This window comes from Mustela erminea, chromosome 19 (genome assembly GCF_009829155.1).
Source record: "Mustela erminea isolate mMusErm1 chromosome 19, mMusErm1.Pri, whole genome shotgun sequence".
Lineage (NCBI taxonomy): Eukaryota > Metazoa > Chordata > Mammalia > Carnivora > Mustelidae > Mustela > Mustela erminea.
The window spans coordinates 46,867,927-46,893,911 of NC_045632.1; the positions used below are offsets into that span (position 1 = coordinate 46,867,927).

The 25,985-nt window shown below is 44.0% G+C and overlaps 1 protein-coding gene across 1 annotated transcript in view; it reads left to right on the forward strand.

The window, feature by feature from the left end:
- PKD1L3 (polycystin 1 like 3, transient receptor potential channel interacting) overlaps nt 1–25,985 on the forward strand; it is a 50,726-nt gene that overhangs the window by 16,348 nt on the left and 8,393 nt on the right. The window contains 18 exon segments of the mRNA XM_032323447.1: nt 2,237–2,368; nt 4,727–4,903; nt 5,801–5,928; nt 6,023–6,153; nt 7,238–7,365; nt 7,699–7,930; nt 10,055–10,340; nt 11,404–11,942; nt 12,159–12,377; nt 12,380–12,469; nt 12,906–13,118; nt 13,705–13,830; nt 13,833–13,900; nt 13,999–14,226; nt 14,984–15,013; nt 15,797–15,939; nt 22,289–22,603; nt 23,624–23,835. Of these exon segments, the coding sequence (XP_032179338.1) occupies nt 2,237–2,368; nt 4,727–4,903; nt 5,801–5,928; nt 6,023–6,153; nt 7,238–7,365; nt 7,699–7,930; nt 10,055–10,340; nt 11,404–11,942; nt 12,159–12,377; nt 12,380–12,469; nt 12,906–13,118; nt 13,705–13,830; nt 13,833–13,900; nt 13,999–14,226; nt 14,984–15,013; nt 15,797–15,939; nt 22,289–22,603; nt 23,624–23,835 (3,397 nt within the window).

Sequence of the window (25,985 nt, forward strand, 5' to 3'; positions counted from 1 at the left end):
AGAATAGCTGTGTGAGGAAGGGGCCCAGTTCGCTCTCTACCTCTGAGCAGAACCGTACCTCAGAGGACCTGATGGACCAGCGTTTGCCCCAGTGAGAAGCAAGCAGTGAGCGAGTCTGTGGCAATAGTCCACGGTGGATTCCATACCCCTCTCGGGATTTTAATGTCTTATTTTTATTTAATGTTCTTTAATTTAGTACTTCAGATGGGGAGGAAGTTTTGTCTACCTGCCCCAATTTTCTGGCACTGGCAAACCCTTCTGGACTGTTCTTCCTACTCACCAACCCCGCTCTCCTTGCTCCTTTGTTCCCTTTTCCCCCACAAACTTCAAAAAAAGCAAAGCTACTTTGATCATGTTGACTGAAGAAAATCATCCTGCCTCTCCTTCCCTATCATTTTTTAAAAAGATTTATTTATTTATTTGATAGGGATCACAAGTAGGCCGAGAAGCAGGCAGAGACAGAGGGAAGCAGGCTCCCTGCTGAGCAGAGAGCCCGATGCAGGGCTCGATCCCAGGACCCTGAGATCATGACCCGAGCCGAAGGCAGAGGCTTTAACCCACTGAGCCACCCAGGCACCCCCCATCATTTTTTTTTTTTTAACACAAGCCTTACTTACATGCCATCTAACATTTCCTTGCTCAAAGATAATCCTGTTTATGCTGGATCTGCTTCCAGCAGAATTGGAACTAGATGTTCATTATTGTTTCAGTTAGTACTATGTCTCCTGGCAGAAAAACTCAACCCAGTAACTTACACACAGAGTGCTTTGTTTTCCTTAAACAGAGAGAAGTCTGAAGTGTAGAACACCCAAAAAGGCCGACAAATAAATTATGAGAAAATTAAGAGAATTTATCAGTGTTGCTGAATACCAGATCAATATCAATAAAGCTAATTGTACTTTTACATAGCAGTAGCAATTGGTTAGAAAATTAGATTAAAAAAAAAAAAGCTATAATAACAGGGGCTCCTGGGTGGCTCAGTCACTTAAACCTCTGATTCTTTTTTTGTTTTGTTTTTGTTTTAAAGATTTTATTTATTTTCTTGACAGAGATCACAAGTAGGCAGAGAGGCAGGCAGAGAGAGAGAGAGGAGGAAGCAGGATCCCTGCTGAGCAGAGAGCCCGATGCGGGACTCGATCCCAGGACCCTGAGATCATGACCTGAGCCGAAGGCAGCGGCTTAACCCACTGAGCCACCCAGGCACCCTGTTTTGTTTTTTTTAAGCCTCTGATTCTTGATTTTGGCTCAGTCATGATCTTAGGGTCCTGACATGGAGCCCCGTATAGTTGGGCTTCACACTCGGGCGGCGGGGGAGGCCACTTTGGAATTCCCCCCTCTCCCCTGCCCCTCCTCTGCTCCTTACATAGGGTTGCTCTCTTATAAAATAAATTTAATTAATTAATTAAATGAATAAAATAAATAAAATTAAATAGAAAGTACCTAGGAGTAAATCTATCCAAAGATGGGCAAAACCTCTATGGAGACAACTATAGAGCTTTATTAAGAGCCATTAAAAAAGGCGAAGTGAGTGGTGAGATCTATCATGCTTCAGCCCAGCTCTGCAACATCACATAAACCGTCCTCAGTGTCCTTCCTGGCAGTAGGTAGAATGGCATTAAATACGACCTGACCTCCCCTGGATAGCATGCAGTTTCATGGCCCCTGGGTCTCACTCATACTTTTATTCCTGCTTATTTACACGTTGGTCCCCAAGTATGGAACTGCAACTGGGTGGTCCTCAATTCTAAGATCACTCTGTAATTGATCTAACTTCCTGCAAACCCTGTGAATTAAAAATAACCCTATGCAACTGTATGGCTTACAAGGGCTGTATCATGGCTGACTTCGTGGACTCTAACTCCTGAGCCCAGCTGCACAGAGTAGGCATTTAATAAAGATTTACTGAACATTGGCTGAGCCAAGCTGCAGTGGGCTGTTCTCTAGAAATGGCAACAAGTAGCTGGTATAAACAGAGATTATCTCAGGGTGGGACTTCTGGTTCGAAAGCAGTAGACTCTTAAAGAGTGGTTATTGTATGACCTTGGTATCTATTCCTCTATGAGAGAGGTAAAAATTCTATCCATTTGCAGAAAAGCTTCTGAAAGGAGTAACTGTTGTGGGGAGCCTGTGATTCATGGAGTTTGTCATTTTAACTCTTGTTAAAACAATGTCTCAAACTACTAACGTATGGTCATTTTCTATGAATAATTCTGGCAAAATCCTTCATCCCCAGCAGGTCATAAACAAGAAAGCAGGGAAAATGAGCAAAGTGATTTATGGTCTGCAAACTCACAGCAAAGTACAGACAGCTTGTGAGATGCTCCGGAAACTGACAGCCTTTCTCCCAGGAATTTCTAAGTCAGCTCAGGTAAGCTCAGCTCAGGTGAGCATAGGGTGATGGGGAGGAAACGAGATAGGAGAAAGGGGGAAGCGAAACAGAGACAAAGTATATAAAACAGAAAATACAAAATCTGGAGATGGTGCCCTATGCAGAATTTCACCTTATGAACTATGAACTATTTCTTAGAGACTCGATATATTTAGCCAGAGTATTTATACTTTTAACTCTGAATATGGTGAATAAATAAGTCAGTAGTGAGCTTCTCGGGTATGCTGTGTTTCTTTTGTTCATTTATCAGGTTACTGCCTTTCTGATACATTTGTTAGACATCACGGGGGACAGAAACAGATCCACTCCTTGGCCGAGATAGAGCAGTTCAGCTCTGAAACAGACAATCGGCCTTCAGTGCACTGTGATATTTGCATCTGTGGCTGCCACAGTTATTCTTAGGAATTATTCGTGCCTGGCTCTGCTCCCTACACATAAGTAAATTAAAGGACTAGGATCTGTGGGCATTTTCATTTTTTCTTTTCCATGCCTTTTACTTTCAGATATTCTGCAATAAACCTATAAATGTAATCTGTGTTTATTTGGGCTTCTTCTTTTTTTCTTTTTCTTTTTCTTTTTCTTTTTCTTTTTTTGAGAGAGACAGAAAGAGAATAGGTGTGTGGGCCAGGGGCTGGGGGGTCAGAGGGAGAGAGAGAGAACCTTAAGCAGCCTCCAGGCCCATTGCAGAGCCCTGACATGGGAGCTCATTCTTAGGAATCTGCGACCGTGACCTGCGCCAAAATCAAGTCAGGCACTTAACCGACTGAGCCACCCAGGTGCCCATATTTGGGCTTCTTATTTATGGTAATAACGCATGCTTGTTATTAAAAAATCTGAAAAGCATATAGTTATAAAGCCAAAGCCCTCACCATCTTTGTCCCTCTTGCTAATCCCATTCTCTAAATGTAGTCGCTGTTACCAGATTATTATTAATTTGTCACGCAGAGCCCGCCAGACTTTTCCTATGCGTGGACAAGTTCGTCATTTTAACAACAATGAGGTTAAAGTATACACATGTTTCAGCCTCTTGATTTTTTTTTTTTTTTTTTTACTTAATGCTGTGTCATGGATACCTTTGTGTCATACACATAAATGAACCAGTCATTCTTCATGTGCATTTGGACATTTTTCATTTGTCTACCCTCAGAAACAGCACACCCATGAACATCCGTGTCCTCACATCACCGATTACTTATGCAGATGTTTCTGGGGAATAGAGTGCCCGAGATAGAAGCAGGATCTTTTGCATTTTCAGTAGATGACAGAATGGTCTCAAAAGGCACTGTTCTGGGGCACCTGAGTGGCTTAGTTCGTTGGGTGTCTAACTCTTTGATTTTGGCTCAGGTCATGATCTTGGGGTCATGGGATGGAGGCCTGCTGAGCATGGAGCCTGCTTGGGATTCTCTCTCTCCCACTGCGCCCCCCACCCCACGTGCCCTCTCCCTCAAATAAATAAATAAATAGGCACTGTTTTACATCCCTACCAACCATTGCCCATGCTCTCCCAATTTCAAAGGCAAGAAAAGAAAGAAAAGGAGGAGGGAACATTTTACTGATTACTGAGGACATTGAACATCATCATATGTATTGATTGACATTGTGTCAGTCAGTCACCTCTCAGTTGCTTCTTCGTGTCCTTTGTCCATTTTCCCTCCAATAGGTTGTCATTTTTTCTCACGTGTCGGTAAGAGAGCTTTATTGACTATTGGCGTTGACCTTTTGTTATTTGTGTTGCAAATATTTTGTGCCCGGCTCTTATTTTTCATTTTGTCTACTGGATCTTTTTTTTTTTTTTTTAATGCAGAAGTTCTTAATAAATGTTACTTTGAAAACAAAAACATTTCAAAACCAAAATAGTCATAGCTACAGTGGCTAGTCTGTCAGTCTGCTTATCTTCTTACTTGTTTGGCATGAGAACAACCTACCAAAAGGAGAATTGGGGTTTTCTGGTTCATTTAGATTTTTTCCTGCTTTCTATGATAAGTCAATCTCGAAGGCTTTTGAGGCCCAAGTTCCAAGGGACAGTCTCCTCAGTTCTCTGGCCAGGACTGCCCTTTCCCTTTTTTTTTAGCTTAGTTTCGTGAATTAGCTGTGTGATCTACTTACCGCTCCGGGAGGGTTCTGTCGGTTCCTGAGCATAACATGAACTATGAATCCTCCCTGTAGGTAATATGTAATGTATTTTCTTCTCCTGCCAGGTTGTAATAGTGCTTTTTTTTTATAAAAATGTGTTTGAAATGCATAGAGAACATCGAACTCCTGAGGAGAAGAGCACAAATAAACTCAAAACAGACAGGAACAGCTCAGGAGTGTGCATTTGCTTCCTTAAACTCCCAGGTCAGTGTCCTCGGTCCACTTGGTGACCCGAATGGGCAGTTACCAGGGAGCGCATATGACAGCAACAGCAGTCTGCGCTTCGAAAACCCCGTGACTGTCTGCCTCATTCACTCCCTCGACGATGTCGTGGAAGCTGGTGAAGCCAGTCTGCAAAGATCCAAGAATGACACTGAGCAGGTAGGTGCAGGAGATGCTCGCGTTGATCTCATTTTAGAAACTTTTTAATCGTCGGGGCGCCTGGGTGACTCAGTGGGTTTAAGCCTCTGCCTTCAGTTCAGGTCATGATCTCAGGGTTCTAGGATCAAGCTGCACATCAGGCTCTCTGCTCTGTGGGGAGCCTGCTTCCTCCTCTCTCTCTGCCCGCCTCTCTCTGCCTACTTGTGATCTCTGTCTATCAAATAAATTTTAAAAATCTTAAAAAAAAAAAAAGAAACTTTTTAATCATGAGGCCTCTGCGTGGCACAGTCGGTTAAGTGTCCAACTCTTGATTTTGGCTCAGGTCATGATCTCAGGGTCGTGAGATTGAGCCCAGCGTCAGGCTCTGTGCCTGGTGCAGAGTCTGCCTAAGACTCTTTCTCCCTCTGCTCCTCTCTGTCACTCCCTCTCTTTAAAAAAGGTCCAGGGCAGGGCGCCTGGGTGGCTCAGTGGGTTAAGCCGCTGCCTTCGGCTCAGGTCATGATCTCAGTGTCCTGGGATCGAGTCCCGCATGGGGCTCTCTGCTCAGCAGGGAGCCTGCTTCCCTCTCTCTCTCTCTCTCTCTGCCTGCCTCTCCATCTACTTGTGATCTCTCTCTCTGTCAAATAAATAAATAAATAAATAAAATCTTTAAAAAAAAAAAAAAGGCCCAGGGCAGTTTATATCATGGGACGAAGAAATATGTCTTTGGGTGGCCCTCTTAGTTGATACAAAGGATGTTGAGTCTTTAGCCCGACTGGAAGTACTTTCTTTGGGTCTTTTCCAAGAATGTCACCTTTCCTTATGTCACCATCAAGATCTTTGTTCCCTGTCCAGCTCTTCCAAAACCATTATCCACTGAGGTTACTCAGGTCACATAGTGATTCCTTCTAAATGCAGGTAGAAAATATGCTGGAAATGGCCTTGCTGGCCCTTGGAAAGATCCAAGAAGTATTTCTACAGCAGAACCGGGTTTCTGAGTCTTTAGTGACTATGACCTCTTCCATTGCTACTCTGATGCTGAGCAAGTAACAGAGGAGGAGGGGGGAGCGGTTCCTTTTAGGTTTTTGTTCCTTAGGAAACACACAGAAATTTATTTCCCTTTAATTTCTCCTTCCTTAGGCAAAACATGTCAAAATGGCCTCTGAGCTCCTACAGTCTCTGGTCCCCAGCACCTGTGAGGTTAGTCTTTCCATCAGCCTCAGCTTTGCAAGAGCTCCTGAACAGACACCCGGGAGTCAATGTCCAAGTGAGTGTGAAATTGATTCTGATCTGATCGGAAATGGGATTGATGGCTGCAGGCATTGAATGCCCCACGAAGGGTGTGCACCGGGAAATGTAAGCTCACCAGACCAAACAAAAGAAGGCTGGGTGCCCTGGATCTCTGTTTCACAGTGGTAGGAATGGAGGCTTCCTTTTTTTTTTTTTTTTTTTTTTAAGATTTTATTTTTTACTTTTAAGAGAGAGAGAGCACACAAGCTGAGGGAAGGGGCAGAGGGAGACGCAGACTCTCTGCCAAACAGTGGGCCCGATGCAGGACTCAGTCCCAGGACTCTGGGATCAGGACCTGAGCCAAAGGCAGACACTTAACTAACTGAGCCACCCGGGCACCCGGGAATGGAGGCCTCTTAAAAATGATCCATGGTAGAAGTTGGGAGCATTGAACAGACTTCAGGATTTGACAGTTTCTGTGTTAGGGTTTGAATTGATCTACGTACAGGGCACCTGGGTGGCTCAGTGGGTTAAGCCTCTGCCTTCGGCTCAGATCATGATCTCAGGGTCCTGGGATTGAGTCCCACATCGGGCTGTCTGCTGGGCTAGAAGCCTGCTTCCCCCTCTCTCTCTGCCTGCCTCTCTGCCTACTTGTGATCTCTCTCTGTCAAATAAATAAATAAAATCTTAAAAAAAAAAAGTTTGAATTGGTGCATATACAAAGCTGGGAATACCTGGGTAAGTGTGGACTCAGTATATCAGCTTAGCCACATCAGTACATTGTATTTCTTTCAGTGCTTACCTGAAAAACAGAAATAAGATTGGTGCCTTATCCGGGAGAGCAGAATACTTACTTCCTAGTAATCATGAATCCTCCAGGTATAAAGGCGTAAAAAAGTAATAATAATAATTCTGAGGGTCCCAATTAAATGACTCATCTTCAATTAATTCTTCCCATATGGTGTTCTAATGAGCAATATTTCACTTGAGATATTAGCAAGGGGAAAAATCCCAACATTTACTTTAACTTCGGACACCTGACACCTTATTACTTATAGGGGTGTTATTTCTAAAGATTTTCTGAAGATTTCAGCAACGGATGAAACCGAGTTCTCTTATCTCTAGTAAGAGGACTAGCTTTCAATCCCTTCAGGGATTTTGATGACAAGAACATTGTTGGAAGCATCGGGAGTGTGTTGCTAAGCTCTAATCATAAATTGTTCCAAGTTGATGACTTAATGGAAGATATCGAGGTATGACATGATTATTAGGGAATGAAATAGAAGGGAATAGGAATTCTTGGAGAACAGGATGGAAGAAAGTCATTTGAGATTCGCGGCAGTCCCATTGTTTGATTATTCCCATCTCCAATGGGGAGCGTCTACAAGGAGGCTACTTTTCCATTAGGAGAAGGTGTTTCGGTCTGAGATTCTTCTTGTCCCTTCACGCCTGGCTCTTTGTTACCTATTAATACGCAGGGAGGAAGACTTAAGAAGTTACATTCCATTTTCAATAGAAAGGAGACTGAAAGACGTCAGTGGGTGGACCATCATGAACTTGAAGATTGATTTACTGTCTCCTTCTAGATCATGCTGTGGAGAAATGTTAGCATGGAAATCCATTGCACCAGCCTCAGTGTGAGCTCAGATCATTTTATTATTGTAGTGAACATCACTTTCCTGGAGAAATCCCTGATCGTATGCATAGAACCTGGAAGTCGCCTTTTAATGACACTTTACCTGGGGTTCCAGTAACAGCCGAACCACACCCACTTTGACCTTAACGTCTCCCTTCCAAAGACTCAGGTGTGGCAAAAAGGTAAAGCCCCAATCAGAAACTTACTTTTTTTTTTTTTTTTAAGATTTTATTTATTTATTTGACAGAGATCACAAGTAGGCAGAGAGAGAGAGAGAGAGAGAGGAAGGGAAGCAGGCTCCCTGAATGTGGGGCTCAATCCCAGGACCCTGGGATCATGACCTGAGCTGAAGGCAGAGGCTTTGACCCACTGAGCCACCCAGGCGCCCCAGAAACTTATTCTGAAATCTTTGAAATGCATTTTCTTCTTCCATTTTTTTTTTTTTTTTTTACTTTTTATCTTGAGGTAACTGTGGGTTCTCATGCAATTGTGAAAAATTAAACAGATCTGTATCTCACCCAGTTTCTCCTACTGGTGACATCCTACTTAACTGCGGCACAGTATCCTCACCAGGAAATGACACTGATACAATGTATTGATCTCATTGAGATTCACCAGTGTTACATGCACTCATGTATATGTGTTTATTAGTTCTATGGAATTGCATCACGTGTAAATATACATGACTATGAAATGCATTTTTTAAAAAGATGAATTGTGGAATGGATCGAGATCTATAGGTGATAAAGCAAATTTAATATATATATTTTTTAATTCTACTTCTTTAAGCAGTCTTCACACCCCATGTGGGGCTCAAACTCATGACCCCAAGATCAAGAGTCACATAGTCTTCTGACTGAGCCAGCCAGGTGCCCCAAATTCAGTAAAATGTTAATTATAGAATCTGTTCGGGGATTATTTGGGTGTTCACTGTGTAATAGTCCACTTTCTGCATGGTTGAAAATTTCCATCATGTTGAGAATAAAACCCCAGCACAGTGGGTTATGTCTATATTTCAACCTTTATTTCTAATCTTAGGTTTGGGTAAGGACAGAGGTGTCTCAGTAGGTCTTGGTGTAATACCAGACGGACTACTTTGTGGCTTAGAATAGTTAAGAATTTCTGCAATACGTAAATAAGACCTGGATATACTTGACCGAGAAACACAGTCATCAGATATCAACTTTAAATGTAGTACTGGGGAGTCGGGATGAGGTCACGGGGAGATGGGCCCGAAGGAGAGCATGTAATGTGATGAGCACTGGGTGTTATTTAAGACTGATGCATCACTGAATTCTACCTCCGAAACTCGGGATACACTATATGTTAATTTAAAAAAAAATTAAAGCTACAGAGAAGTCTTAAGAGCTAAGCCTTCGCATTTAAAAAACAGTGGGATGGGGGGAGTCATCGGAATGGATAAAGCATGTCGTATGCTCCTTCTGTTATGGTCTGCCCGGGCTGAGCGAGCTGCCCCTGGCTCTCGTGTCGGCCTCACTGACACAGGACTCACCGCTGCAAGGCTCTGTCCGCGCTACCAGCGGGCTCTCTCCGCATCCGGAGCACGCGCTCCCATCTCCCGTGCCCGTCTTGACAGTATCATATTTGGAGCTGGAGGGGATCTTAGACAACCTCTGGTCCAGAGTCCTTGTCTGAAAAGTGAGAAAGCTGGGGAGATTGTGGGACTCGTCATAGCCCTTCCCAGCCACCTGGTGACAGAGCTGGACCTGGAATCAGGGCTCTTTCCGGCAACCTGTCTGGCTCTTTCCATCATTGCTTCGTTTGGGGGCTTCTTTTGCTCGCTAGGTCTTGTAGCTACTCATTGTGATGGATGACGATTTCATTTTTCTAAAATTCATAAAATCCTGACCCGTTAGACCTAAATCTTCATTCGTCAAAAAAAAAATACAGTTTCTTATTGGAACAGGAGTGATGCAGAGCCCCAGGTTGCATCACCGGTCATTATCTTGAAAATCATTTGTGGGGCGCCTGCGTGGCACAATCAGGTAAGCGTCCGACCCTTGGTTTCAGCTCCGATCATGAGGTCAGGGTCATGGGATCCAGCTGTGCGCAGCACGGATTCTTCCTGAGAATCTCTCTCCCTCTGCCCCTCTGCTCATAGTGCACTCATGCACACGCTCTCTCTCTCTCTCAGATGTTAAGAAAACAAAATCATTTGTTAATTCCAGGCTTAATCATTTCCCTATTTATAAAATAATGATAATGATAACATCCTTCATAAGGAAAGTTCTCATGGTACTTTTGTCCCATTTAAAAGGCAACTAAGCACCGTTCTTGGCTCTCAGCTGAGGAATCTACACGGGTGCTGAGCCCAGAGAGCCTGTGGCACGGGACCGGCCCCTACCACGTGATGGCCCCATGGAATGACAGCAGGGAGAGCGCCCCGCAGACACCCGCCCAGCTCTCGGTGGTGACGGCCGTCACGCGGGGTTATTTCTGGGACGGCCACAACAGCATGTGGAAGAGCCGTGGATGCCACGTAAGAAGCCACGCCACTTGCTCTTTCTCTACCGCCTGCGCTGGCATGAAATGCAGAGCAACTCTTACCTTGCTTGGGGGGGAGGGAGCCTAGAAAGGAAAACCAGCAGAAGGGAAATAAGTCAGCCTGGGAAAACGGAGAAGGAATGTATGTAGCGGGCCAGGACAGTGTGACTCTTTGGAGCTGGCTTATGCCCCATATGTGTAATTTCTTTCCTAAACTCAGTCCAGGGTGAATCTGACAGTTCTAGATACAGTAAGTAATATGCAGAAGTTCTACAAATATTAAATAGTGGAGGGTAAAAGGAAAAATTCTTGCTTAAAAAAAGAGAACTTTTAGGGGTGCCTGGGTGACTCAGTTAAGCGTCTGCCTTCAGTTCAGGTCATGATCCTAGGGTTCTGGGATCAAGCCCCATATCCGGCTCCCTGTTCAGCAGGGGGCTTCTTTCTCTCCTGCTTCCCATGCTTATGCTTTTTCTCTGGCAAATAAAATCTTCAAAAAATAAAATTTTTTTAAAAAGAACTTTTATAAAAATAAGCTAGCAGAGACACCTGGGTGGCTCAGTCAGTTAAGCATCTGCCTTCAGCTCAGGTCATGATCCTGGGGTCCTGGGATCAAGCCCCACATCAGGCTCCCTGCTCAGCAGGGAGTCTGCTTCTTCCTCTCCCCCTCTGCTCCCTCTGCTTGTGCTCTCTCTCTCTCTTGCCCTCTCTGTCAAATGAATAAGTTAAATCTTTTAAAAAAAAAAAAACGCTAGCAGATTCTTGTACATTCCAGGCCAGGTGGGGACTTTCTTTCTTTCTTTCTTTCTTTCTTTTTTTTTTTTAAGATTTTATTTATTTATTTGACAGATCACAAGTGGGCAGAGAGGCAGGCAGAGAGAGAGAGAGGGAAGCAGGCTCCCCGCTGAGCAGAGAGCCCGATGTGGGGCTCGATCCCAGGACCCTGGGATCATGACCCGAGCGAAAGGGAGAGGCTTCAATCCACTGAGCCACCCAGGTTCCCCTAGGCGGGGACTTTCCACATGGTTACCTAATTCCAAGTGTGCACCCACTTTAAAATGGCACTCTGTGGGGCGCCTGGGTAAATAATGGCACTCTGCCTTTTCACACTGGTGAATTTGTGCGATCCCATCTGATTTAGGTCCTGGTTCAGTTGCACAAAGACTGTGGTGCAAGGTTCTGGAAATCATGAGGCTGTTTGTAAAAGAGCTGAGAGGGGTCATTCACGTGGGAACAGAGGGAAAGAGGATGCTCTGGAAGGCACTGACACCATTCATGGCCTCAGCAGAGATTTCTGGAAGATCTGGAGCAAAGCCTTTCTAGCAAATCCTCTACCTGGGAGCCTGCTCAATGGCAGATTCTGTTGTAGTCAAGGAGGGTGGGACCTGAGCTTCTGCCTTTCGAACAGGTTCCGAGGTGATGTCAGTGCTCCAAGTTGCGGAGACGGCACTTTGATGCCAACTCACATCTGTCCTGTTCTCATTTATCTTCTTAGACCCCTGTTCTCGTCCCTCATTGTAGAGAAGCTCACCCAGGACCATCTGTGGCTCTCGGTCTTAACTTGACATCCCTGGAACCGGTTTACGAGAGTCCAGAGACTCACTTGCTGCCTGACATCGCTGCTGTGCAACATGGTGGTCAATGTTGTGTTCTGGAGGAGAGGCAGCAGCACGGCTGAGAGAGACAAGCCAGGTGCGGGTGAGCCTGGGGTGCGGTTCTGGTGGCGCGCAATCCTTCCACGGTCCCGCACCCTCCTTCCCTTCAGGGTCAGAAACAGGGTCCTGAGGTGCCTTGTTTTCGCTTTGCTTTGAATGTTCTAACAGACTTCCACCCTGTTCCCGTTCATTAATGAGTGAAGCAGCCTTGGGAATGACACGTCAGTCTTAGCCTTAGATATCCTGTCCCTAGATAATGTCCATGAGGAGGTCCTGTCTGTGGATAATCATGGCGGACTTGCCAAACCGATGCCTAGAGCTGGGAGGGCAACGACTGAGACGACTTCAGCTCTCAAGGATGAAGGCTGCTGTCGTGTTCTTCTTCCAGTGGGTCCGTTTCCTGTGACCTGGTCCCAGCTGCTCACCAGCGTCCAAACTGCTGTCCTCCTCTTCCCCGTCAGTCTTGTAATTGGCTGATCCAGCCACACGAACCCCTGCCTCCCTTTCCTCCCAGCCAAGCCTCCTGCCTCCCAGAGGCTCCTTTTGAGCCTCTGTCTCACAGAGGTGGCTGAGGTAAGCCTGGTGCCTAATTTTATAAGTAGATGCCAGGCCCTGCTTCTACGCGTAGCAAGAAAGGTCGGTGGAGAGAATCTTCTAGAAGGCTTGCGGGTCCCATTAACCTTGATAGCTTTTCCCTAAGTCCTGTGCCCTGGGCCATGATGCTCATGCCCCTCGTCTCTCCTCTTGATATATTCTGAGGACTGGGTGTGAGTCCAGACGGTACTACTCTCCAGTTTTCATTGCTGGTGTTTGATCCAGCTGTCCCCTCTTTCTTCCTGTAATCCCTCATAAAACTAGTTTTGAAGCTACTGGGAGGTGACTTCTTTCTGAGAAAGGAGAAAGAAAATGAAAAGTAGAGGTTCTTCGCACTGAGCATTCACTCTCAGTAAAGAGACGACCCTGCCGTGTGTAACTGCTACCGGTCCCGGGCGAATGTCAGACTGACTTTTCTCATCTTGGCTCCACATTCAGGAATTGAAGGAAACGGTGGGATTCCTGCTCAGGAGAAACACCTACCTCCTCTCAGAGTGGGACCAATCTTTATGGGCGTCTCACAGCATTAACAAGATGGCGCAGCTTTTAGCCAGCCTCGTCTTTTCTCACTTGGAAGGTCACAGCTCTCCTCAGCAGGCAGGACCCCATCCGGCAAATGGTAAAGCTCTGCAGGTGTTGGTAACTGATGTGTTCTCTGCCTCCCACTCCCTCCCCACTCTTGGCATAACCAGCAGGCACCGTAGAACCTTCTGCTTCCGTTTCCTTAAACTTCCAGTAGAGCTGATGGCTTTCGAGACAGTATATCTGGTGATACAAAGTAAAGGATGAAGGAAAAACCCACAGAAATGCCCTCTGGTTCAGACCCTCTCACACTCCATCTGCTTTGCTGGGGCCTCTTAAGACTTGTCATTCTTTTTCTTCTATGGAACAGGCAGATTAGGGGATTTAAGGAATCTGAAATATAGTTTACACCCCACTGGGCACTTAACACCATTCTGGTGAAGAAAGCTCAATTCGGTTTCAATTTTAATTTGCTTCTAGATCAAAAGTTGTGTTTTCTTTTTTATTCTGGATCCAAGTGTAGAATTTTAGAAATTGTTAGCAAGTCACCGACATGCTCAGAGAAGACAGTCGTTAATTGCTGGGTCCAGTCTCCACAGTCTGGGCCCTCATCCGTGAATGACGTGTTCCTCTCTGCCAGTAGTGCCTGTCCCTTGACATGAGCCCGGCTCATGTATTTGCAGCGGTTCCTGAAAGCCACCATCATCTGTCCCGTTACCTGCTCGGAGTTCTGCAGCGGCTGCAGTCGCATTTACGCGCCCCGGATCCCACCCAGGCCGACCGGCCTCGTGACGTCCTTGATGCCACTGACCGATGCAAAAACTCCAGGAGCTCTTGGAAACACGTCTCCTTCCCACAGAGCAGGGCCCTCCAGGTAAGGCCCCGCACCAGGCTTCCCGCATACCCATAATTATCCCGCGTCTCTCTCTCAGCTGTTGCCGTTCAGCTGATTCCTTCCACCTCTGTTCTTAAGGGAGGCCACGAGTTTCCCCATCCTGAGCCCAGAAGAGAGGAAGCCCGTGGCTCATGGCCTGTGCCGAGGGTTGACTTACCTCTGCTGGCTCTTCCTGGGCGTCACTAGCCTGGCTGCAGCCTTTTTTACTGCACTTTATAGCTTGGAACTGACCAGAGAGCAGGCCACCAGCTGGGTTGTGTCAGTGATGTTATCCGTGCTTCACAACCTCGTCATCAGCCAGCCAGTCCAGGTTCGTGAAAACTGGGTGTCTCAGCATGGGGGGGGGAGGGACCCACTCGCGCTGCGGGCTGCTCACTTGGGAAGATGACACCCTTGGGTGTCCATTCAAAGTGCTTAACGGTCCTGATAATTTGACCCAAATAAAAGAAAACAGCAGAAAGAGGCAGAATGAAATTTCAGTGTGTGAAGTCACAGAAAAAACTGGTGAGAACTGTAGAAGCAGAGTAGTAGAAGCAGAGCGGAAAAGGATTGACAAGAGAGGACAAGTGAAAAAAAATCAACCATAAACCACTTAGAAGAAAAACACCAGGAAACTTAACTTTTTAAAACTTTTTTAAAAGATTTTATTTATTTATGAGAGAACACAAGCAGGGCGAGCTGCAGAGGGAGAGGGAGAAGTAGACTACTCGTGGAGCAGGGAGCCCGATGTGGGGCTCGATCCCAGGACCCTGGGATCATGGCCCGAGCCCAAAGCAGATGCTCAACTGACCGACACACCCAGGTGCCCCAATTTTTAAAAACTTTTTAAAAAATTCCAGGTCCACAGAAATGTGTGGGGAATGGTCTAATGAATTTTACCCTTGTGTAAGCTTCAACAGTTACTTCATTACCAAAAAAAAGCCAGTCTTGTTCCATCTGTTTAAAATAAATAAAAAGCCTCACTTCTTATCATTTTTCTCCCTAGATATTTTAGTTTATATGTTTCAAAAAGATAATCACTCTTCTCTCTCTTTTTTTTTTTAAGATTTTATTTATTTGAGAGACAGAGATCACAAGTAGGCAGAGAGGCAGGCAGAGAGAGAGAGAGGAGGAAGCAGGCCCCGCGCTGAGCAGAGAGCCCGATGCTCTGGGCTCAATCCCAGGACCCTGAGGTCATGACCTGAGCTGAAGGCAGAGGCTTTAACCCACTGAGCCACCCAGGCGCCCCAGATAATCACTCTTTTCTTAACAACATAAATATTAAAAAAAAAATTCACACTAATGTGTTAATATTTACACATTATAGAATGTATCTTATCCTTTGAAAATGTTAAAATGGTATGTTTTTTGTTAGATGTATTTTATCACTTTTATTTTTTTTATTTTATTTACTTATTTGACACAGAGAGGGAGAGATCACAAGTAGGCAGAGAGGCAGGCAGAGAGAGAGGGAAGCAGGTTCCTTGCCGAGCAGAGAGCCCCATGCAGGGCTCGATCCCAGGACCCTGCGATCATGACGGGAGCAGAAGGCAGGGGCTTAACCCACTGAGCCACCAGGCGCCCCTTGTATATATTCTTAGTCTTAAAAGACACTGCCAGTCTTCTCCTTATTGTAGCAACTAATGTTCCCATGAGCAATGTCTGAGTCTGTCCACGTCTCCAACAGCCCAGTGCAAACTGGTGTTTTCAAACAATACCCAAGGGCTCTGGAATAGAGGAGAGGCTTTGTAAGTGCCCTCGTGAGAAAACGCAAGTCATAACTAGAGGAACCTCCCATCTGGGCCAACCTTCCCTCTGTCCTGCCCTTCTTCATTCTGTCCTCCCGTGCTATGGTTTTGAACGTAAATCTGTATTCTCCCCCTGTTCAGAACGTCCCGTAGTTTCTATCGTACTTCAAGTCGCAGACCCGCTCCAGCGCTTACAGGGGACTTCCCAGAGCCGCCCCTGGCTACATCCGGGTCCGCTCCCACCCCGGACCCTCCTCCGCTCCCCGTCAGCCGCGCAGGCTTCGGTGCCTTCCCACGTGAGCACGTCCTCACCTCAGGGGCCTGGGGTCGTGCTGATGCCCGGAGAGATCTCCGCCCTGTGGCCTGTCTCGCAAGCCACTCCTCAGAGAAACTGTCTCTAATCCTTCCTCACCAATGAATAGCACTGTTCCCTCCCCGCCACTCTGTCCCTCATCCGACCTAATTGTTGTTCTTAGCGCTCTCATGGCCTGGGTAATGTCTGGGTACTGCCTGTCTCTCTCGCTTCCCAGATGTGCACTCCCTGACGACGAGGACGCCCTTTCATCCGCTCTGCTCCCGGCACCTAGAGCAGGGCGTGGTGTGAGCTCAGTACGGACTGACTGAGGGGTGCCTGGGTGCCTTCGTTGGTTAAGCCTCCGCCTTCCGCTCAGGTCATGATCCCGGGGTCCTGGGATCGAGCCCCGCATGGCGGGGTGGGGGTGGGTGAGGGTATCTCTGCTCAGCAGGGAGCCTGCTTCCCCCCTTCTCTCTCTCTCTGCCTCTCTGCCTACTTGTGATCTCTGTCTGTCAAATAAATAAATAAAATCTTTTTTATAAAGTGTATTCAGGTCTTTTGCCCATTTTTTAATCCATTATTTTTGTGGTATTTAGTTGCATGGGATCCTAGGTATTTTGGATATTGACCCCATATTGGATGCATGGTTTACAAATACTTTCTCCTGTCGAATAGTTTGACTTTTTACTTGTTGGTCTCCGGCACTGTGCAGAAAGTTTTTTGTTGTATTCTCCCTTGTTTAATTTTGGTTTCTGATGTTCTCTCCAAAGAACTGCCAAGACCAATGCCAGGGAGCTTCGCCCCTATTTTCTTCCAGGAGTTTTACAGTTCCAGGTCTTAGAGTTGAGTTGGGAATCCATCTGGAACTGACTGTTGTATGTGGCATAAGGAAAGGGTCCAGTTGGGTTCTCTTGCATTCACGTATCCAGTTTTTCCAGCCTCGTTGGTTAAAGAGACCGTCTTGCCCCGCTGTGTATACTTGGCAGTTTTTCCATAGAGGAGTTGGCCGTAAATGCGTGAGTTGATTCTGGCCTCCCCATTTAGTTCCATCATCCTGTGTGTCTGTTTTTATGCCAATAGCACACTTTTGATTACGATAGCTTCCGTAGTGTGGTTTGACATTAGGACATGGGATGCCTCCAGCTTTTTCTTTTTCAAGATCACTCTGTCTCTTTGGCATGTTTGGTAGGGTTCATACAAATGTTAGGATTGTTCTTCTATTTCTGTGAAAAAAATGCCTGAATTTTGATGGGTATTGCACTGAATTTGTAGATCACTTTGGGTGATATGGACATTTTAACAATGTTCTTTTAACGCATAAACAGGGAATATCTTTCTAGTTATTTGTGTCTTTATTTCTTTCATCAGTGTCTTCCAGTTTTCATTGTACAGACTTCTCACCCTCTCAGTTAAATCTATTCCCAGATATTTTCTTCTTTTTGATACTTTTGTAAATGAGATTATTCTCTTTCTTTTTCTGGTAATTCGTTGTCCATGTAACAAAATGCACCTGATTTTTGTGTACTGATTTTTTTTCCTGCAACTTTACTAAACTCATTTATTGGTTGTCACGGATTTGTCTTTGTCTTTGTTTTTGTGGCATCTACAGGGTTTTCTGTATATAAGATCATGTTATCTGTACCCGGGATCATGACCCAAGCCAAAGGCAGACGCCTAATGACTGAGCCACCCAGGCGCTCCTTTGTGCATCTTTGGAAATCATCATGTGATTTAATCCTTCATTCTGCTAATGTGGTATATCATGTCTACTGAATTGTGTATGTTGAGTAATCCTTGCAACTCAGGAGATAAACCCCACTCGGTTGCAGTGTGTGATCTTTTTAAATGTACATTTGAACTTCATATGTTTACATTTTGTTGAGGATTTTTGCATTTGTGTTCATCAGGGATACTGGCCTGTGATTTTCCTTTCTTGTAGGCTGTGGTATGAGGGTAATGTTGGCCTCATAAAATGAATTTTGAATAATTTCTTCCATTTTAATTTTTTTTAAAGATTTTATTTATTTATCTGACAGAGATCACAAGTAGAGAGGCAGGCAGGGAGGGGGGCGGAAGCAGGCTCCCCACAGAGCAGAGAGCCCGCTGTGCGGCTCCATCCCAGGACCCTGAGATCATGACCCGAGCTGCAGGCAGAGGCTTAACCCACTGAGCCACCCAGGCGCTCCTCCATTTTAATTTTTTGAAAGAATTTGAGGATTGATGTTAATTCTTCTTTAAATGTTTGGTAGAATTTACCCCTGAAGCCATCTGGTCCTGGTCTTTTCTTTGTTGGGAAATTTTTGTTTACCATCTCCTTATTTGTTTATAGTCTGTTCAGATTTTCTATTTTGTCTTTATTTAGCCTTAATAAGCTGTGTGTTTCTAGGAATTGATCCATTCTAAGCTGTCCAGTTTGTTGGCATACAGTTGTTCGCAGTAGTCTCTTACAATCCTTTGTTTCTGTGGTACCAGTGTTAATGTCTACTCTTTAGTAATTTTATTTGAATCCTCTTTTTCTTGCTTTAGCCTAAAGGTTTATCAGTTTTGTTTCTTTCAAAATATTTTTATTTTTGTATGTTCTATTTAACTTTTCTTTATTTCATTTATTTCTACTCTAATCTTTATTATTTACTTCCCTCTGCTAACTTTGGGCTTAGTTTGTTCTTTTTTTACTAGTTTCTTGAAGACCAAAGTTAGCTTGTTTAGTTGAGAGCTTTCTTTTTTTCATAAAATAGGTTTTTATTATTATAAAATGCCCTCTTTAGAACTGCTTTTGCTGCATTCCATAAGTTTGGTATGACATTTTTATGTGCATTTTTGTTTGTCTCAAGGTACTTTTTAATTTCCCATTGGGAAATTAAATTTTCCCTTTTTAATTGACCCATTGGCTGTTCAAAAGTGTGGTGTTGAATTTCCATGTGTTTGTGAATTTTCCAATTTGCATCCTGTTACTGATTTCTGATTTCATACATTGTGGTCAGAAAAAGATACTTGATATATATGCTTTCAGTCTCCTTAAATTTGTGAAGACTTGCTTTGTGGCCCAATGTAGGATCTATCCTGGAGAATGTTCCAGGTGTACTTGTGAAGAATGCATATTCTGGTTGAGTGGAATGTTCTACAAATATCTTTTAGGTCCATCTGGCTCATAGTATTAACTTACTGATTTTCTGTCTAGACAGTCTATCCATTGATAGACCCCTGAAATTCTGTTTTTTCTGTTATAAGTTAGAGCTACTTCTATTTTCTTTTGGTTGCCATTTGCATGGGATATTTTTTTTTCCGAACCTTCAGCCTACGTGTATACTTAAAACTAAAGTGAGTCTCTCATAGGCAGTATATTATTGGATCTTGTATTTTTACCATACAGCCACTCTGTCTTTTGATTGAAGAATTTAATCTTTTGACATTTAATTATTGATAAGAACTTACTATTGGCACTTTATTGTTTTCTGATTGTTTTTTCAGTTCCTTTGTTCCTCTTTTATTCTTTTGGCATCTTTGTGATTTATATTTTTGTAGTGGTATGCTTTAATTCCCTTCCTTTCATTGTTTTGCATTTATTACAGATTTTGCTTTAGTGTTATCATAAGGCTTATGTAAAATATTTTATAACAGTCTGTTTTAAGCTGAAAACAACTTAACTTTAATCACATAAAAAGCTCTACATTTGGAGGTGCCTGATTGGCTCAGCCAGTAGAGCCTGCAACTCTTGATCTCAGGGTTGTGAGTTCAAGCCCCACACTGGGTGTAGAGATTATTTAAAACAACAACAACAACAAGAAGATTGTTCTGCCTGTACATTAAAACAAAAAAAACAACAACAAAAAACCTGCTTTTACTTCTGCTTTCCTTGTGCTTTATGTAACTGATGTCCCGCTGCCTTTCTTCCTATGCTGTCATTCACTGACGTGTTATTATCGTGGTAGTTATTTTTAACACTATTGTCTTTAACTTTTATACCAAAGATAAAAGTGATTTACACACCACTACAGTAGTACCAAGCTCTGAATTGGACTATGTATTTACCGTTACCTGTGAGTTTTATACTTTCATGTTGCCACACAGCCTCCTTTCCTTTCAGCTAAAGGAATTCCCTCTAACATCCCTCGTAAGACCTGGTGGTGATAAACTCCCTCATCTTTTGTTTGGGGCTGATTTTAGCTCCCTTCACTTCTGAAGGACGGTTTTGTTGGGTATAGTGGTTTGAGTTGGCAAGTTTTGTTTTGTTGTTTTTTTTCTTTCAAGTACTTTGAATATATCATTCTATTCCCTCTGGCCTGCAAGATCTCTGCTGAGAAATCTGATAGCCTATGGGTGTGTGTGTGTGTGTGTGTGTGTGTGTGTAAAGTTATTTTTTTTCTTTCTGTTTTCAGAATTTTCTGTCTTTGACTTTTAACAGTTGGATAAACAATAAAGTATCTCAGAGTAATCTTCTTTGGGTTGATCTGACTTGGGGTCCTTTGTGCTTCATGTACCAGATGTTTCTATTTTTACCAAAATTTCAACTATTGTTTCTTTAAATAAGTTTTCTGCCTCTTTGTCTCTCCTCCTCCTCTGAGATTCCCATGATATGTATATTTGTCCTTTTGACAGTGTCCGGAAGTGACAGACGCTTTGTTCACTCTTTGTCGTTCATTTTTCTTTTTGTTCCTTGAACTGGCTAACTTCAAATGACCTCTCCTCAAGTTCACGGATTATTTCTTCTGTGTGATCAAGTCTACTGTTGAAGCTTTGTATTGAATTTTTCAGTTCTACCATGGAATTATTCATCTCCAGAATTTCTCTTTAGTTCTTTTTTATGGTTTCTATTTGTTAAAATTACCATTTTGTCCCTGCATTGTTTCCCTGACTTCATTTATTTGTGTTCTCGTGCTTTTCACTGAGTTCCTTTAAGAAGATTATTTTGATTTCTGAGGCAGTTCACGGACCTCTGTATCTTTGGAGTCATTTAGTGGAACTTGAGGAGTTTCCTTTGATGGTGCCATGTTTGTCTGATCCTGACTCTGGGATCTGTGTAGTCTTGGGTTGGTGTTCATGCATTTGAAGGAGAAAACGCCTTTTCTGGTCTTTACAGATCAGTTTTGGCAATTAAAAACCTTCTCCTGTCAGTTCCCCAGGCTGATGAGTTACCTCCAGAATCTAAGTTGATCAGGGATGGTGTTAGGTCATGTGGCTGTGGTTACATCCACAGTGGGGTCCACAGTTTGTAGGCCTGTTACCAGGGGCTCGGATAGGTGTGGATCTGGTCTGCTCTCTGGGTGGACAGGACTGACTGAAGAACCTTGTTCAGTGGGGCTGGCACTGGGACAAGGGTTGGAGTAGAACAGGCCTGTTACCAGCTGCAAGAATGAGTGTGGCTCCCCCAGATTTCTGGGAGGGCTCCTGCTGGGTCGCTGGATGGGTCCCTGGGCAGGCAGGATGGGCCCTGGACTGTGGCTGAGAGGGACAGAAATGGAGTCCCCAGGCTGTTCAGGATCCATAGCCAGGACCAGTATCTACAGACCTGGTTCTGGAGGGATGGAAGAGTGTGTCCCCCACCAGGATTGCTCCCTGACCATGGCTGGAATGGCCTGGAGGCAAGGTAGAAGTTTCAGGATCTGAAGTCAGACCAGGTTGGTAGGCTTATCTCCAGTCGCATTGATAGGTGTGTCTCCCAGCCGGTCTCTGGACTAGCGGGACTGCTCATGGACTGTAGCCAAGAGGGGCTGGAGTCCAGTTAAAGGCCATTGCAGGATCTACAGACAGACTGAGTTTTGTGAGCTTGCCTCCAGGGACTTTTGGACTGTGGTTGAGAGGGACTGGCACTCAGAACTAAGGTCTAAAGGCCTGTTATCTGAGACACAGGCAGAAGTGACTCCTGGGTCCCTTGGCGTATGGTGCTGTAGCCAAGTCCACAGAAGCAGTCCACCCACTGTTTCTGGGTCTGTTATCAGGACCATAGGTGGTGAGTCTGCCATCTGGGCATGGGCGTGCCTTCTCAGGATGGCCTTTGTCAGTCTTGGACTCCACTGGGGTTTCACAGTTCCCTACCTTTGGATCCCACGGCTCCCGCAAAGGCACCTTCATCTGTGGATTACTGTTGCTGAGAGGAGATACAAGCAGGCCACCTCCTATTTCACTGTCCTGCTGACGCCTTTCAGTTGATTCTCCGATTCATCTAGATCACCTGTGTGTCCTTTACAAATGATGACCATTTCACTTCCTTAGCTTATTTCATTTTCTTGCCTGGTTGCGTTAACTAGAAATCCCAAATATGTTTTTTTGAAATAGTGGTGAAAGTGTGCATTTTCTGTTACTAACTTAATAAGGCAGTTGTGAAAGTGGTTTCTTGTACTCTTTTTGTTCAGATTTATTGCTGATGGGAACTCCTTGCTTCTGGGCAATGTTCTGCTTCGTCAGATTCGCATTCCTAGCGCCGTACTCCTTCCAACTGGAGTGTCTCCCCGAGAACAAGCGAAGCCATCTCCCCAAGATCAGGAGGATACAGAGAACTATGGAGTAAACTGGGGCCCCCCTGATACAAACGTCACAAAATCAGACAGCATTTGGCATTATCAGAATCCAGAGATAGCGGGTGGCTATCCTGTCCAAGGGGAATTTTCCACTTACTCAGGAGGAGGGTATGTTGTGAGACTTGGAAGAAGCTCCCGTACTGCCATCAGGTGAGGAAGCCTGAGCCCTGGACAGGAGAACCAGGCCGCGTCCCTTCTTAGGACAGTTACAGCTGCCATAATGGTGCTCAGTTGTCTGTGACACTTTTAGACACTTTTTTTTTTTTTCAGAGAAATCTCCCCCGCCCAAATTTTATTTATTTATTTATTTGTCAGACCGTGCGAGCACAAGCAATGGGAGAGGCAGGCAGAGAGAGAGAGAGAGAAAGGAGCCCAGCGTGGGACTCGACCCCAGGACCCTGGGATCATGACCTGAGCCAAAGGCAGACGTTTAACCGACTGAGCCACCCAGGTGTCCCCCTTGTGGACACTTCTTAGACTTCTAAGGAAACGTACCTTTTAGTTTAAAAATTCCTTGTTCAACCTCAAACTACAGATATGTTTTGGTTTGGCAATTTGCCCATACTCATTTTTTTTTTCTCATGTGGAAAAACACCTTCCAATCTCAATTCTGGTATCCCTAGTTTAGGCAAACTATAATCTTCAGATTTAAGAGGAAGCATTGCCTTTCATGAGCCATAATCAATGCAAATATTCACAGTCAAACTTCCAGAGACTTTAGAGTGTTTTTGTATGTGTATGTGATAAGAATTTTTTATCATTATATATGAAAAGGCTTAAATTACCTCTTCATTTAAGTTTACAGCAAGAATTTACTCAAAAACATGGGAAATCTGCTTCTCCCTCTCCCTAAGCAGCTCCCCGGCTTGTGCTTTCTTGCACTCTCAAATAAGTAAAATCTTAAAAAATAAAGAGAAGAATTTAACATTCAGAAGTCGTAGAGTAATAGCGGTAGCTGACATAAAATAACTCTACCCTAGGTGTTAAACACCAAATACGTTCTCTTGAACATTTAAACCTGATGTGAATGCTCTTATGAAAACTTTCATCTTTATAGACTTCTCAACTTCTATCTTTGTGAACTAATACTAGTGAAAGTTTGGGGATTAGTAATAGTACTCCGTAGGCAAACGATATTTGGGAATGTATCTTTGCAACTGGCACGTGATATTGGAAACGCCAGGCCATTTTTCTCCTTCGCGGGATTGAATGGAGAAAGAAGCTGGCCCTGTTGTTCTATTTTCCCGGAGTTCCGCAGCATCTTGGACAGAGCCACTGGCTTGAGCATTGCACCAAAAGCCTCTCTGTGGAATCTGTGGTCTTCAGTGCTAACGTGAACCTGTTCTGGGTAGTGACCCTGATTTTGGAGTCCAACAATGCAGGTACAGAGATCTCTTCTGTCCTGACCTGGGTATCTCAGGAGAAAGCTCAGTTTCTTTATTTTGTACCATTAAAAGACAGTATTTTAGGGGCGCCTGGGTGGCTCAGTGGGTTAAGCCGCTGCCTTCGGCTCAGGTCATGATCTCAGGGTCCTGGGATCGAGTCCCGCATGGGGCTCTCTGCTCAGCGGGGAGCCTGCTTCCTTCTCTCTCTCTCTCTGCCTGCCTCTCAGTGTACTTGTGGTTTCTCTCTGTCAAATAAATAAAAAAATAAAAAAAGACAGTATTTTAGTTAAAGTTATTATCCATAATTTTAAAAGTCAAGTATTCAAGGCAAAAACGAGCAGTCCTTTCTTCCTCCTCCCCTCCTCCCCCTTTCCCAGAGAAGGCTACTGCCTGCTTTTTTTTAACTGTTTCTTTGGGGAAAAAAATTAAAAGTTTTTTAAAGATTTCATTTATTTGACAGAGAGACAGCAAGAGAGGGAACACAAACAGGGGGAGTGGGAAAGGGAGAAGCAGGCTTCCTGCTGAGCAGGGAGCCGGATGTGGGGCTTGATCCCAGGACCCTGCGATCATGATCTGAGCCAAAGGCAGATGCCCAACTGACTGAGCCACCCAGGCACCCTGGTTCTTTGAAATTTAACAACTAACATGTTTATTACTTATTTCATGCATTTTCAGTTTTAGGTACTATTTCTTCCTATGATGATGAGCATTTAACTTTCTTATACACAACACACATGCATACACACACTTTTCTCTTTCCATGTTCTCCGAATATAGTAACAATTTATGGTTAGTTTAATATTTATTTCCATTATTATTATTATCTAAATGATATCTCAAAGATGAGCCATGTAATGTATTGTAATTTTTTTTCTTCTACAACATTTTCCTTAGAGTTTATAATTATTTCTTTTTCTTTTTTTCCATTTGGTTGGTTTTGCATGAATTTATGATTGATTCACCTCCAAACTCCTCCTAGAAAAATCTCTTTCTGTTCAAAAAGTATCAAGCAACCTATTATTTTGAGGCCCTCCATCCTTTTGGTGCAGCTCAGATTGGTTATTCTCCGGGTCTGCTGTGCAACGCTCATCCTGGATTCTCCCTACAGTATCATTCTGGGGATGATCTTGACCTCTCCCCTCTGTTGGATCTTCTTTCTCCTGGATCCCATGTTTTCCTCTCTGCGTTTACTTTCTCATTTTGCTGGAGCATATCCTTCGGGAAATTACTGCAAGGGTACAGAAGAAGTAAATTTTTTGAAGACTTCCAGGTCCAAAACTGTTCCTACTCTGCCATCACACATGATTGCTCATTATTCTGGATATAGTTGTTTTTACAGAATTTTGAAAAGTATAGCTCCATTGCCTTCTAGCTTCTTGTGTTGTTCTTAAGACGTGCGATGATGGGGACATGTGGGTGGCTCAGTGGGTTAAAGGTCTGCCTTTGGCTCAGGTCACGATCTTGGGGTCCTGGAATCGAGCCCTGTTGAGGAGCCTTCTTCTCCTTTTTCCTCTACCTGCCACTCTGACTACTTGTGCTCTTTCTCTATTTTTCAAATAAATAATTTTTTTTTTTAAAGTGTGATGATGCCCCCAACTCCCAAAAGGTTTTCAAATTTTCTCTCTCTACCCAGTGAGTCTTTTAACCTGGAAATGTGTCCTTAGGTTCTGAGAAATTTTCTCACAGATTTCTATCAAATTCTTCTTTGTTTTCTTTGTTCCCTTTTACTAGTATTCCTGGCATTTGACGTTGGGATGCCTAGACTGATCCTTTTATTTTTCTTGTTTTTGTTTTTCCATGTTTTTCTTCTAGTTTCTGGGAGATAAATGTAACAAGTGGTTTGGAAGTTGAAGTATTCATCTTGATAATTTAATTTTCAAGATTTGTGTTTGTCCTCAATATTTTTTTCATCGTATCCTGTTCTTTTATGGACACGGTATCCTCTCAACTCTCTGAGGATGTTACAGGCTTTGTTTTTGTTTTTTTGGTTTTTTTCCTGCTCTTTCACTTTCTATAATGCTTCTGAACTTCTTTTTTTATTTGTTTTGGTCTCCAGTTGTCAGTGTTGCGGTTCAATATGTGGCTGTTTTATCATACTGAAGACAGAGATAGTAAAAAGCAAATAAATGCTAGTTAGAAGCTCTCTG